This window comes from Hyperolius riggenbachi, chromosome 4 (assembly GCF_040937935.1).
Source record: "Hyperolius riggenbachi isolate aHypRig1 chromosome 4, aHypRig1.pri, whole genome shotgun sequence".
In the NCBI taxonomy this organism is placed as follows: Eukaryota; Metazoa; Chordata; class Amphibia; order Anura; family Hyperoliidae; genus Hyperolius; species Hyperolius riggenbachi.
Genome location: NC_090649.1, coordinates 84,298,654 through 84,310,997, shown reverse-complemented (window position 1 = coordinate 84,310,997; position 12,344 = coordinate 84,298,654). Strand labels below are relative to the sequence as shown.

The following is a 12,344-nucleotide window of genomic DNA, read 5'->3' as shown; positions in this document are numbered from 1 at the left end:
TGCACTCCACAGCAGTATAGGACATTCCTGATAGGGGAGAACAGCCCAGGAATGGGGCAGTGGGCCTTGGGTGGTAAAATGTACAAATAGGCCCCAATTTCAGCACTACCCTTTTGGTCCTGAAGTAGTCCAGATATTCCATAGTCAGCCACAACAGTGACCTAAAGGGTTAGAGTATAGATTAAGCTGCAAATTAACAGGAAGTTTTTTGGGGGGCAGCAAGAACTAGTCAGGTAGACATGCTTGTCCCACCTCTAATGCCCCCCACCCTCATTACCATACAAAAAGTATGCAACATCAAATTAAAGGATGAAAAAGTTTGAAGTCAATATTTCCCAATAGAAACATTTAAGTAGATCTGTAAACAGTATACAGTGGTATGGCATAGACAGGCACCTATGCAAATGGGGACACTAAATCAAGGGTGGGGGAAAGGGGCTAGGTTGAGGAGCTGGATGGGTAGGAGTTTGGCTGGTGGTCCTGTAACTGCAAGGTGAATGTGCCATCTGTATAAAGTCCAAGAGATTCTAACCCTCTTAATTCCAAAGCTATACAAATGTTTTCCTGGAATTGGACTCCTATCCCCTTTGCTTTATTATTTCTAAGCAACTAGAAACTGTCAATGAGATGCAAATAAATCTGTACTGATGCAGGATTATGCATGGTGTATACATTCAGGCCTGGATCCCACTAGAAAGCACAAAATGCTATCGCAATCGCTAGCGATTTGGGATTTTTGGGAGCGATTTCCCTATCTTATACACTATTCCCATTCATTTGAATGAAAACGCTCCCAAAATGCTGCATGTCCTGCAATTGCGATTTGCTTAAAGGGACACTCAAGTCAAACAAAAAAAATGTTTTACTCACCTGGGGCTTCCAATAGCCTCCTGCAGCTGTCCGGTGCCCTCGCCGTCTCCCTCCGATCCTCCTGGCCCCGCCGGCAGCCACTTCCTGTTTCGGTGACAGGAGCTGACAGGCTGGGGACGCGAGTGATTCTTCGCATTCCTGGCCACAATAGCGCCATCTATGCTGCTATAGCATATATCATACCATATAGCAGCATAGAGGGTGCTAATGTGTCTGGGAACGCGAAGAATCACTCGCGTCCCCAGCTCCTGTCACCGAAACAGGAAGTGGCTTCCGGCGGGGCCAGGAGGATCGGAGGGAGACGGCGAGGGCACCGGACAGCTGCAGGGGGCTATTGGAAGCCCTAGGTGAGTAAAACTCATTTTTTTTATTTGACTTAAGTGTCCCTTTAACTACTTTGGTCTTTTGGACGTATAATAGATGTCCAAAAGGCCGCATGTGCACTCCTGGCCTGCGGTTAGTTAGCCGGGGAATCAGTGAATCAGGACATGGTGCCCGGTCACTGATCCCTCTCCCCCGCAGAAAAAGTGACAGCTTCTCTCAGAAGCCTCTTTCTGCCCCTTACGTCCCTCTAAGTGTATGGCAGAAAATAGGAAAAGCTACTACCACCGCTGCAATACCCAGGGGGAGCAGGGATATCTGGTCTCAGGAACATACAAGCGAAAAGAAAGGATATCCCACTACACCATGGGTGGATGTAAAAAAGTATTCTTTTATTGGCACATCAGTAGACACAAAGAGCTAACGCGTATCGGAGCTCTGAAAGGCCCCTTAAAGGGACTCCGAGCAGTGCAGAAACTATGGAAAGATGCACATCATTTTAAAGCTCTATCCTCTTTCCAATGATATATAAACCGCCGCCCTACGCCTTTTAGTTTGCTATTTTCGCAATTGAAATTGCCGTAGCCGTGATTTCAATTGCAAAAATAGAGAAAACTAAAAGGTGTAGGGCGACGATTTAGGTGTCGCCAGAAAGAGGAGAAAGCTTTAAAATGATATCCATCTTTCCATAGTTACATTGTATTACACAGGGCGACTTTTTCTGCTGAATGGAGCTGCTGACACTGGGGAAAGTGTCGTCCTGTCTAATACAATGTAACTATGGAAAGATGGATATCATTTTAAAGCTCTCTTTCTCCTCTTTCTGGCGACACCTAAATCGTCGCCCTACACCTTTTAGTTTTCTCTATTTTTGCGATTGAAATCACGGCTACGGCAATTTCAATTGCGAAAACTAAAAGGCGTAGGGCGGCGGTTTATATATCATTGGAAAGAGGAGAAAGCTTTAAAATGATATGCATCTTTCCATAGCTTCTGCACTGCTCGGAGTCCCTTTAACCTCCCTGGCGGTTTATTTATTTTGCCAGGGAGGCTGCGGGAGGGTTTTTTTTAAATTAAAAAAAAAATATTTCATGCAGCCAACTGAAAGTTGGCTGCATGAAAGCCCACTAGAGGGCGCTCCGGAAGCGTACTTTCGATCGCCTCCGGCAATCGAAAGTAACAAGATAGGCCGCAATGAGCGGCCTCTCTTGTTTCGCTTTCCTCGTCGCCATGGCGACGAGCGGAGTGACGTCATGGACGTCAGTTGACGTCCTGACGTCAGAGCCGCCCGATCCAGCCCCTAGCGCCGGCCGGAACTGTTTGTTCCGGCTGCGCTGGGCTCGGGCGGCTGGGGGGACCCTCTTTCGCCGATCGGGCAGCACACGCGGCTGGCAAAGTGCCGGCTGCGTGTGCTGCTTTTTACAGAATTGAAATCGGCCCAGCAGGGCCTGAGCGGCGACCTCCGGCGGCATACCCCGAGCACAGCTCGGGATTACCGCCAAGGAGGTTAATCATAGCTATGATTAAGGGGCCTTTCAGAGCTCCGATACGCGTTAGCTCTTTGTGTGTCTACTGATGTGCCAATAAAAGAAGAATACTTTACATCCACCCATGGTGTTGCGGGATATCCTTTTTCGCCTCTAAGTGTACATCTTACGCTTAGAGTGACATAATGTAAACAAACTCATTGCCATCTTGTTGCCAAATAGTAAAACTACATCTACATTTTAAAACACACACATTTACATTAAACTACTATTAACATCCCACCCTCCCAAAAATACCCAAATAAAATGTTTAATAAAAAAAAATTGAGTAAATATTTACCTAAGGGTCTAAACTTTAACCATGTAAAAAAGAAATTTCTATTTTTATTATAAGCTTGTAAATAGTGATGGAAGCAAAACAGAAAAGTGCACTTATTTCCAAATATAATAAAATATTGTACACTGTGATAGGGACATAATTTAAATACCCAGGACTATTAGGCAAATACAATATGTGGGCTTTAATTATGGAGGCATGCATTTTAAAGCTATAATGGCTGAAAACTGAGAAATTTCCATTTTTTCTTATTCTTCCTGTTAAAATGCATTTACAGTAAACTAGCTCTTAGCAAAATGTACCCCCAATATAGAGCAGTTCATTGTGATAAGTAGTGATAAAGTTACAGGCGAATGAATGGGAGGTGAACAATTGCTTGTATGTATAAAGTGAAAGACTACTGAGGGCTGAAGTGGTTACTTGCAATCCTTCTAGGGGAATCAGTCCTATCCATTTACATTGCAGAGTGTTTAGGGAAATTGCCAGCAATTGAATGAGTTTGCTAAACGCTCAAAAAATGGATGTAGCAGGTTCCTAGCTTAACCACTTAACGACCAGCTAACGCCGATAGGCGGCGGCTGGTGGTTTGACATGGAAACAGCCGCTCGTTCGATGTCAGTTCACAGAGGGTGTCTCCGTGAACAGCCTGCGAGCCTCCGATCTCGGCTCGCAGGCTAATTGTAAACATGCAGGGGAAGAAATCCCCGCTGTTTACATCAATACGGCGCTGCGCCGTAAAGTAGATCGCTGATCCCTGGCCTCTGATTGGCCGGGGATTGACTGAAGCCTATCAGAGGCAGCGCAGGAAGGATTGCCGTCCTGTGCTGCCCATGGAGCGAGAGGTAGGGAGGGAAGGAGGAATCGTGCTGCGGAGGGGGGGCGAGGAGCCCCCCCCAGCCAGACAGCGGTGGCGATCCGACCCCCCCCCCCCGCAGGTCATCCCCTAGTGGGAAAATAAAAGGGGGTGGGGGGGAGAAGTCTGATCGCCCTGCCTTTTACATGATCTGTGCTGCGGGCTGGAGAGCCCACGCAGCACAGATCAAAACAGCCCTGGTCCTTAAGTGGTTAAGGCCCAGGTCACACTGGCAATTTGTGGCTACTAGTTACGTGGATTAGTTTTCATGCCATTTGCTGTTCAGCTGCTTCTGTTTCCCCATATTCTTTCCTTCCCCCAAATCAGCAAAGTAAATTTTGCTGGCTAGAACATTTTCTGATTGCCCCCAGTGCAGTGCTGCAGCTTTGCTGGGTTCAGCAGTCTGGAAACATTGCTGCAGAACCCAATTTGCGGTGTGGCAGATTGTGCTGAACGGATCCATAGGTTAACACTGGATCTGTTCACATCTGTAAACACACTTTAAATCACTAGTGTGAACTGGGCCTTACACAGCTTGAAAATGCACCAATCAAAACCTGCTGGAGTGGAATTTGGTCTATTTTCAAGCTGCATACAGAATTTGCATAATGTTGAATCAACTCAATTGTATTGCATTTGATTGGCCACATCATTAAGCAACCATAGTGCATCTCTTACACTTACCTATAGCAGAGAATCTGACTTGTTTCCCCAGCACATGCTCCGCAGGCAAATCCAGCTGTATCTGAGACTTCCTGCAGCTGGACAGTATGAAGTCTGGGGAAAGAGAATTTGTTAGGAGATTGTACATCATATGTGCGCACAATGCAAGCTACATACTCAAACCTAGACTCCTACCTGAGGCAGTACTGGGCTGTGCGCAAATTTCAGCAATTAAGACCGCAGCTAGGAAGGTTAGTCTGTAGAAAAACAAAAACATTGCAATGTAGCCAGTTAGGTTAGAGAGCGCTACTAAGCATGTGCATGGCAGACCAAACTGAAGTCAAATCTACTACTGGAAGCACAATATTACATCACAAACATACTGAAAGCCATACTGAGTACATGACCCAGGAAGATAGATTCCAGCAGCAGCCTATGATGAGCACATCCATGTTCCTGAAGGCTGGTATATCACGACTGGCACTGAGAGTTCAGTTGCGGTACTTTGTGCACCGCTAAACATTTGCACAAATCGCATCCCTTTACCCACATCATGAGATCATGGAAATAAAAAAAAAAAAAAAAAAAAAGTGTGTATGGACCTTTAGTATCCTTCCACACTATGTGGTGAAGATTAGTAACACATTAAAGGATACCACAACTGAAATGTGACATAATGAGAGACGTGTATGTACAGTGCCTAGCACACAGAACTATGCTGTGTTCTTTCTCTCTGCCTGAAAGAGTTAAATATCAGGTATGTAAGTGGCTGACTCAGTCCTGACTCAGACAGGAAGGGACTACAGTGTGACCCTCACTGATAAGAAATTCCAACTATAAAAACACTTTCCTAGCAGAAAATGGCTTCTGAGAGCAAGAATTGTAAAAAAAAAAGGGGAATTTCTTATCAGTGAGGGTCACACTGTAGTCACTTCCTGACTGAGTCAGCCACTTACATACCTGATATTTAACTCTTTCATGCAGAGAAAGAAAAAAAGGAACACAGCATAGTTATCTGTGTGCTAGGCACTGTACATACACATTTCTATCTCATTATGTCACATTTCAGTTGGGGTATCCTTTAAGGGCCTGTTTCCACTACACGCAGAATGGATGCAGAAAAACTGACTCCAATGAATGCAAATAGGCCTGTTTCCACTAAACGAGATTTTCTCATAGGCATTCATTGGAGTCAGTTTTTCTGCATCCAATCTGTGTGTAGTGGAAACAGGCCCTTAAAATTAACATATAGCATGCTGTTTTTGCTCCATTAGAACCCCACCTCATTATGGCAATATTTATATCACAGAGTGTTAAAGGACAACTGTAACAAGGTATATTGACCCTGCCATATTTCCTTTTAAAGTGGACCCAAATTAAAAATACAAGATTTCAGAAATAATCTTTTTTCTAAATTATAATAATAAATAACAGCCTTTTTTCAGCTGCATGACGACAAATATAAAATATTTTACATTTATTGGAGGAACCCCTCCCTTCCTTTCAAATTGGCCGTATTTTTCCGGCAAACTGGTGGAGTAGATGGTGTCCGGCAATGGAGGAATTGCTAATGGCTGCCTCCAGTATAACCCTAGCTATGAAAAGAGAAAAGGGTGAAAAGCATGCACTGAAATGATCATAGGTTTGAAGGAGTGTTTATCTTTGTATGTGTCAGTGGTGCAACTAAATATTTTTTTTTTTTTTATTAAAAAGTTTGGTTTGGGTCCACTTTAAAGGAAACCAGAGAGGAATGGTTTGGAAAAATAGAGAAAGGCTTTTATACATACCTGGGGCTTCTTCCAGCCCCATAAGCCTGGATCGCTCCCACGCCACCATCCTCCGCTTCCTGGAACCACCGGTACCGGGCCCGTCACTTCCGGCGGACGCGGCCAATTGTCCGCATCACAGGGGCTCCCTCCATACCTGTACGCATGCGGCTGCGCAGAAGGCAGCATCATGCGTACGTATATGGAAGGAGCTCCGTGTGATGCGGAGAATCGGCCGCGTCCGCCGGCCGACTCGCGGCAATGACAGGACCCAGTACCGGCGGATCCAGGCTGCAGAGGACGGCGGTGTGGGAGCGATCCAGGCATGTGGGGCTGGAGGAAGCCCCAGGTATGTACAAAACCTTTTCTTGATCCTCTGGTTCCCTTTAAGGCCTGGCTGTCCTGCTGGGAATATATCCTTTCAGATAGGCTGTGCTGCTGCCGCCTGAGGCACGTGATCACGCACGTTCCCGTTGCCTGCCATTACCCCCCTCAATTAGTGAATGGGAATATAATTCCCATTCACCGATCTAAATCTCCCACAGAAAAACCGACGGTCTCTAATGAGAGACTGCGGTATTTCTGGAAAAACACACCCACACACCATTTACTAAGATATAACCTGTCACACTTCTTCCCATATCTGAACTTTGTTTTTATGCAAATGTTTGCATTTATCTGAAAATCATTAACATGGGAAACCTGTGTTCATGCTTGCAAACAGACCAACCACCTACTACAGCTGCATCTACCAACCATTCCCATCAGATAATGCAGCCTTCCAAATAAGATTAAGCCAACACAAAGCTTTGTTTCAGCTCAGGGAATTTCTGCGATGGAGGAAGCACAAATTCACCCAAAGTTTGAGTTCTGTAATGATCTAGCACTTTTCCCACATAAGGCTGTCCCATGCACTAGCAGGGCATAATTAGCTAAATGTTAGCACATCCACACAAGGGCCTGTCTCTGCCAGTTTTTTTTCTGAGTGAGTTGTCTGACAGTTTTGCATCACTGGTAATTATCTACATGCGAAAAATGCTTTGATGAGTTGTTCAGACACACACTTTAGATCTATAGTTAATAAGAACACAATCTCACACTTAAGGGCATGGACACACTGCTGCACTTTTAAAATCGCATGCATTTAAGTCACAAGGTCTTTTGAAAAATCATGAAAATCGTGAAGACCTGTACACACTGTTGCAATGCAGCTTTTCTGAAGGATTTGCAATTTTAAAAAAATTGCATTACATCTTAAAAACACAGTACAAGTACAGCAGTGTGTACAGGCCCTAAAGCAGCAGACCTGTTTTCCCTAGCTTGGTGTGAATGATAGCAGACAGATTGTCCAGCAATCCACCAGCCTTCTTACCTGAAATAAGCATTCATCTTCTCTGACAGGGACATGTCACTCAGCACCAGACAAGCCCCAGGACAAATCTTTACCATACAGTCACAGCTAGAAACCTCAAATCAAGTTCCAACACATATTTCACAACCTTCCCCTCTGTGAACAGGAGCAGAGCAGAGGCTACTGATAAAGAGGACAGGCCTCACTCCACTCATATAAGAATCTACACCTCTAATTGACCTAATTACCAAATGCTGCTATAGATTATCCTAATTAATGAAGGTGCCTGGCCTTATGCTACCATTAGCAGCTGGTGTGTGTGCTGTCTCTCCTCTGGACTCTACAAAGGGAAGTATGAGGGGAGGAGCACATTTGTCAGAAACGCTAGCGTTGCAGAAAATGCAGCGAAAACGCACATAATGCAAGTCAATAGGCCACATGAAAAACACATATGTTTGCATTCTGCAATGTGCGTTTTTAACCCCTTGCTGACCACGTAACACCGATTGGCGTAAACATTGCGGCAGCCCCAGGACCGCTCTACACCAATTGGCGTGAAGTCCTGGGGCGGGGTTTTTCAGGAGATAGCGCGCATATCTCCACGTGAATGACGGAGCTCCGCTCCGCTATCAGTCTCCCAGCGATCGCCGCTAGAAGTTGTACAGCCCTGTAGCAAGCCCTTAAAGCTGCAGGGGCCTAACTTGTAAAAAATGGCCTGGTCACTAGGGGGGTTTAAGCCCGTGGTCCTTGAGGCCTTGTTCACATTGCGTTCGGCTCGCGTGTCCGTCCGCCGTGGCCTTATTTTGAGGCGTTTTTTTCTTTCCAAATTTTTTTGGGGGGGTTAGCAGTTTCCGACGCGTTTTTCCCGAGCGTTTTGGTAATTCACTCCCTGACACAAGTCAGGAAGTGAACTCTTTCATCTGGAAAATAATAAATACAATATGTGTTTTCTTTTTAAAAACGCGAACGCAAACGCTCCACAAACCGGTTTTGTGAGCGTCTTGCGTTTTTCCTATACCTCCCATTATAGCAAAAACTCCCTAAAATGGCTCAAGCGCTGCTTCTGAAAACTGACAGCCCACGGAATGCTTTAGGGCTCGTTCCCACTGTTGCGACGCGATTTCGGCCGCATTCCGACGCTTGTAAAAACGCATGCGGATGCGTTTCCGCATGCGTTTTTACCCGCGATTTCGCATGCGATTTCGCATGGCAGGGTGCCATGCGAAATTAACCATGACACTGCCAGGGCTAAATAAAATTGAAAAAGGTGCGAAATCGCGGGTAAAAACGCATGTAACAAACGCATGCGTTTTTACTATTAAATACATTAGCGGTGATTCGCACGGATTCCCGACGCAGGCGAAATCGTTGGCTCTTTTGTGCGTTTTTTTACCGCTGAAAAAACCGCACCTCAACAACGCTACAGTGGAAACAGGCCCATCCACTTGCATTACATGTGCGGATCTGCATGCGTTGGACGCATGCAGATTCGCGATAGTGGGAACGAGCCCTTAGTCTGAACTACACCTTAGCACTACATGGTATAACTGCTTTCTCCGCTTTTTTTTTTTTTTAAATGCCCACGCTTACATTTTTCAAAAAAACGCCTCTAATGTGAACAAAGCCTAAGGGCCCGTTTCCACTATCGTGAATTTGCATGCGCATCCCGCATGCGAATTCGCATAGGCAATACAAGTGAATGGGACTGTTTCCACTTGTCAGGATTTCTGAGTGTTTTTCTGTGCAGAAAAAATCTGCACGGCAGAGCCATCAGAATTTGCTTACTGCATACAGCTATGCGAATCGCATACAATGTATTTAATAGGAAATTCGCATGCGGTTTTAGTATGCAAATTTTCATGCGAATTCGCATACGATTTCGCATAGAAACAATGGAAAAGCACACAGGCACTGCCATGGTTAAATTCGCATACATAGTCACCCATGCAAAATCGTATGCGAATTTGCATGAAAATTTGCATACAACCTTTTGCGAAATTCGCATCCGCATGCAAATTTTTTCCGCGGCGATTCCCTCTGCACAAGTGGAAATGGGCCCTAAATGATTAAAAATGCTGGTCTTGCTGCCTATTTTTCCAAAACGCATCTAAAACGCACATAATGAAAGTCAATGGTGACGCAAAGGTATTGTGTTTTAGTGCGTTTTTTATGTGTTTTGTATGCATTTAAAAAAAAACAAGTTTGATGATGTATTTCCGCTTCCTTTTGACTCCTGTTGATTTGCATAAGTCGCATAAAAACATGCATGCAAAACGCATACAATATGCAATTTATATATACGCACCACAAACAATTAAATCGTCCACAGAATGCAAGAAAAATGCATCAGCGGAAAAAAACAGTGCAGTACTGTGAACAGCCCCATAGAAGTGTATGGGCAGTGAGCTGACATGCAGAATTATTCTGCAATGCATCTGAGCACTGTAAATTAGCCCTTAGGCCGACAATCACATGTAATGCTGAAAAACAGATGCGTTTTAACTGATCAAGTTGTTTCATAGCATTACATTGGGAAAATCTTCCAGTTAAAACGCATATTGGTCTTGATTCATTAAACTGTGATAACTCAAATATCACACCTTATCAACGATATCACACCTTATCAAAAATATCACACCTTATCAACGATATCACACCTTATCAAAGATATCACACCTTATCAACGATATCACACCTTATCAAAGATATCACACCTGATCAAAGTTAACACGCCTTATCAGAGTAGCATAGCGAGCGCCACGAACCTGCAGGGGCTCAGGGCAGGACGAGTGCCATTGCCAATTAGCAGGCATAAGTTTGTAGCACTCGCTATGCTACTCTAATAAGGCGTGTTAACTTTGATAAGGTGTGATATCTTTGATAAGGTGTGATATTTGAGTTATTACGGTTTAGTGACTCAAGCCCAGTATGTGATTAGAGTTTCAACGCAAGTCAATGGGAATGCAGAAAAATTGTGTTTTCTGCAAAAAGCGTGTGTAATTTAATTGGATGTATTTTTCATGTAAATATTATTGGCATGCATGCATTTTAGGATGCTTCCCCATCGTATTTGCCTCATTCTGTGCATGCACGCCGCTCCGCCGCCACCAACAAAGTAACATTTTTGGTGATGCCAATTGACTTCCATTCATTCCACCGTGGCTGTGTCGCCACAGAAATCGCACGGTAACGCGCTGTTGACTTTGCTGCGGGTCAAGAACTTCTGACGTGATGTACTGGGCCCCATACACCATCTTTGCAAAGGGCTCTATTCACAATAATATTACGCATGCGGAAATGCACTTGCGGTAAATTCCCGACTAAAATAAAACCATCTTAACATTCTCAAAATTTTACGCATGTTTATTTAATATTTACCGCATGCGTTAAAGAGAACCCGAGGTGGGATTTAATTATGTTAGTGGGGCACAGAGGCTGGTTGTGCACACTAACACCAGCCTCTATTGCCCCATGGTGTGCCTCCAGGACCCCCCTGCGCGCTGCTATACCCTCCGCAGTGCTAGCGACACACAGCGTTTCGCCAGCACAATGTTTACCTATGCGGCGTCAGTCAGCGCCGCTCCCCCGCCTCCTCTGTATCGGCGCTACCCGCCCGTGCCACTTCCCTCCAATCAGCGGGACGGAAGGGACGCGGGCGGGTAGCGCCGATACAGAGGAGGCGGGGGAGCGGCGCTAACAGACACGGCATAGGTAAACATTGTGCTGGCGACACGCTGTTTGTCGCTAGCAGTGCGGAGGGGATAGCATCGCGCAGGGGGGTCCTGGAGGCACACCATGGGGCAACAGAGGCTGGTGTTAATGTGCACAACCAGCCTCTGTGCCCCACTAACATAATTAAATCCCACCTCGGGTTCTCTTTAAATTGTTTCCCCGCATGCGTTAAAAGTGCAGTAAAAGTCAGCAAAAGTCGGTAATTCCCACAAAAAAAAAGAAATCTAAATCACAACGAAAAAGGGGCACATTATTTCTGAATTAACTACCGATTTTATATCACCTACAAGTACTTGGTGATATATTTTGCTTCCCATTGACTTAAAGTGAATGGGAACCGCATTTAAAAAAAAAATGAAGCAAATACTTACCTAAGGAGAGGGAAGGCTCTGGGTCATATAGAGCCTTCCGGCTCCTCTATCCTGTGCTGGCTCCCCCCCATTTCAATCCCTCGCCGAAAGGGTATTTGGAAGTCTTCGGGAGCCGTGTCCTCCCGAAGACGTTCCGCTCCATACTGCACAGGCGTGAGCGTGCAAGAGAGCGGGCTTGCGCAGGTGCAGTACAGGGCCGCCCTTCTTCAGGAGCACTCGGGCTCCCTGAAGACTTTTGAAGCCTCCTTTGGCCGGATAAAGCAGTATTTGACTAATTTATTTGACTGGTATTGATTAAAAGGAAATAAATATGGCAGCCTCCGTATACCTCTTACTTCCGTTCCCCTTTAAATGGAATCTGGAGCCTTGAGCACTGTGTTTGCTGGACTTTTTTTGACAACAACAACAACAAATAACATTTCTAAAGCGCTTTTCTCCCGTAGGACTCAAAGCGCATAAGCATGGCTCAGACCATCGTGGTACAGAGGAAGAATTTTACAAGTCCGGAAATGCCAGGCTAAACAGGTGGCTTTTCAGTCTGGATTTGAATAGCTCCAGGGATGGTGCTGTCTTTACTGGGTGTGGCAGGGAGT

At 45.2% G+C, this 12,344-nt stretch overlaps 1 protein-coding gene across 1 annotated transcript in view; it reads right to left on the bottom strand.

The window, feature by feature from the left end:
- Positions 1-7,818, bottom strand: part of LOC137570401 (uncharacterized) — a 45,704-nt gene extending 37,886 nt beyond the window's left edge. Inside the window, exons 1-3 of the mRNA XM_068279081.1 lie at positions 7,670-7,818; positions 4,727-4,788; positions 4,553-4,645 (exon numbers count right to left, since the gene is read on the bottom strand). Coding sequence (XP_068135182.1) covers positions 4,553-4,645; positions 4,727-4,788; positions 7,670-7,746 — 232 coding nt within the window. The 5' untranslated portion in view covers positions 7,747-7,818. The remainder of the gene's footprint in view (positions 1-4,552; positions 4,646-4,726; positions 4,789-7,669) is intronic.
- Between the last annotated feature and the right edge of the window lie 4,526 nt (positions 7,819-12,344).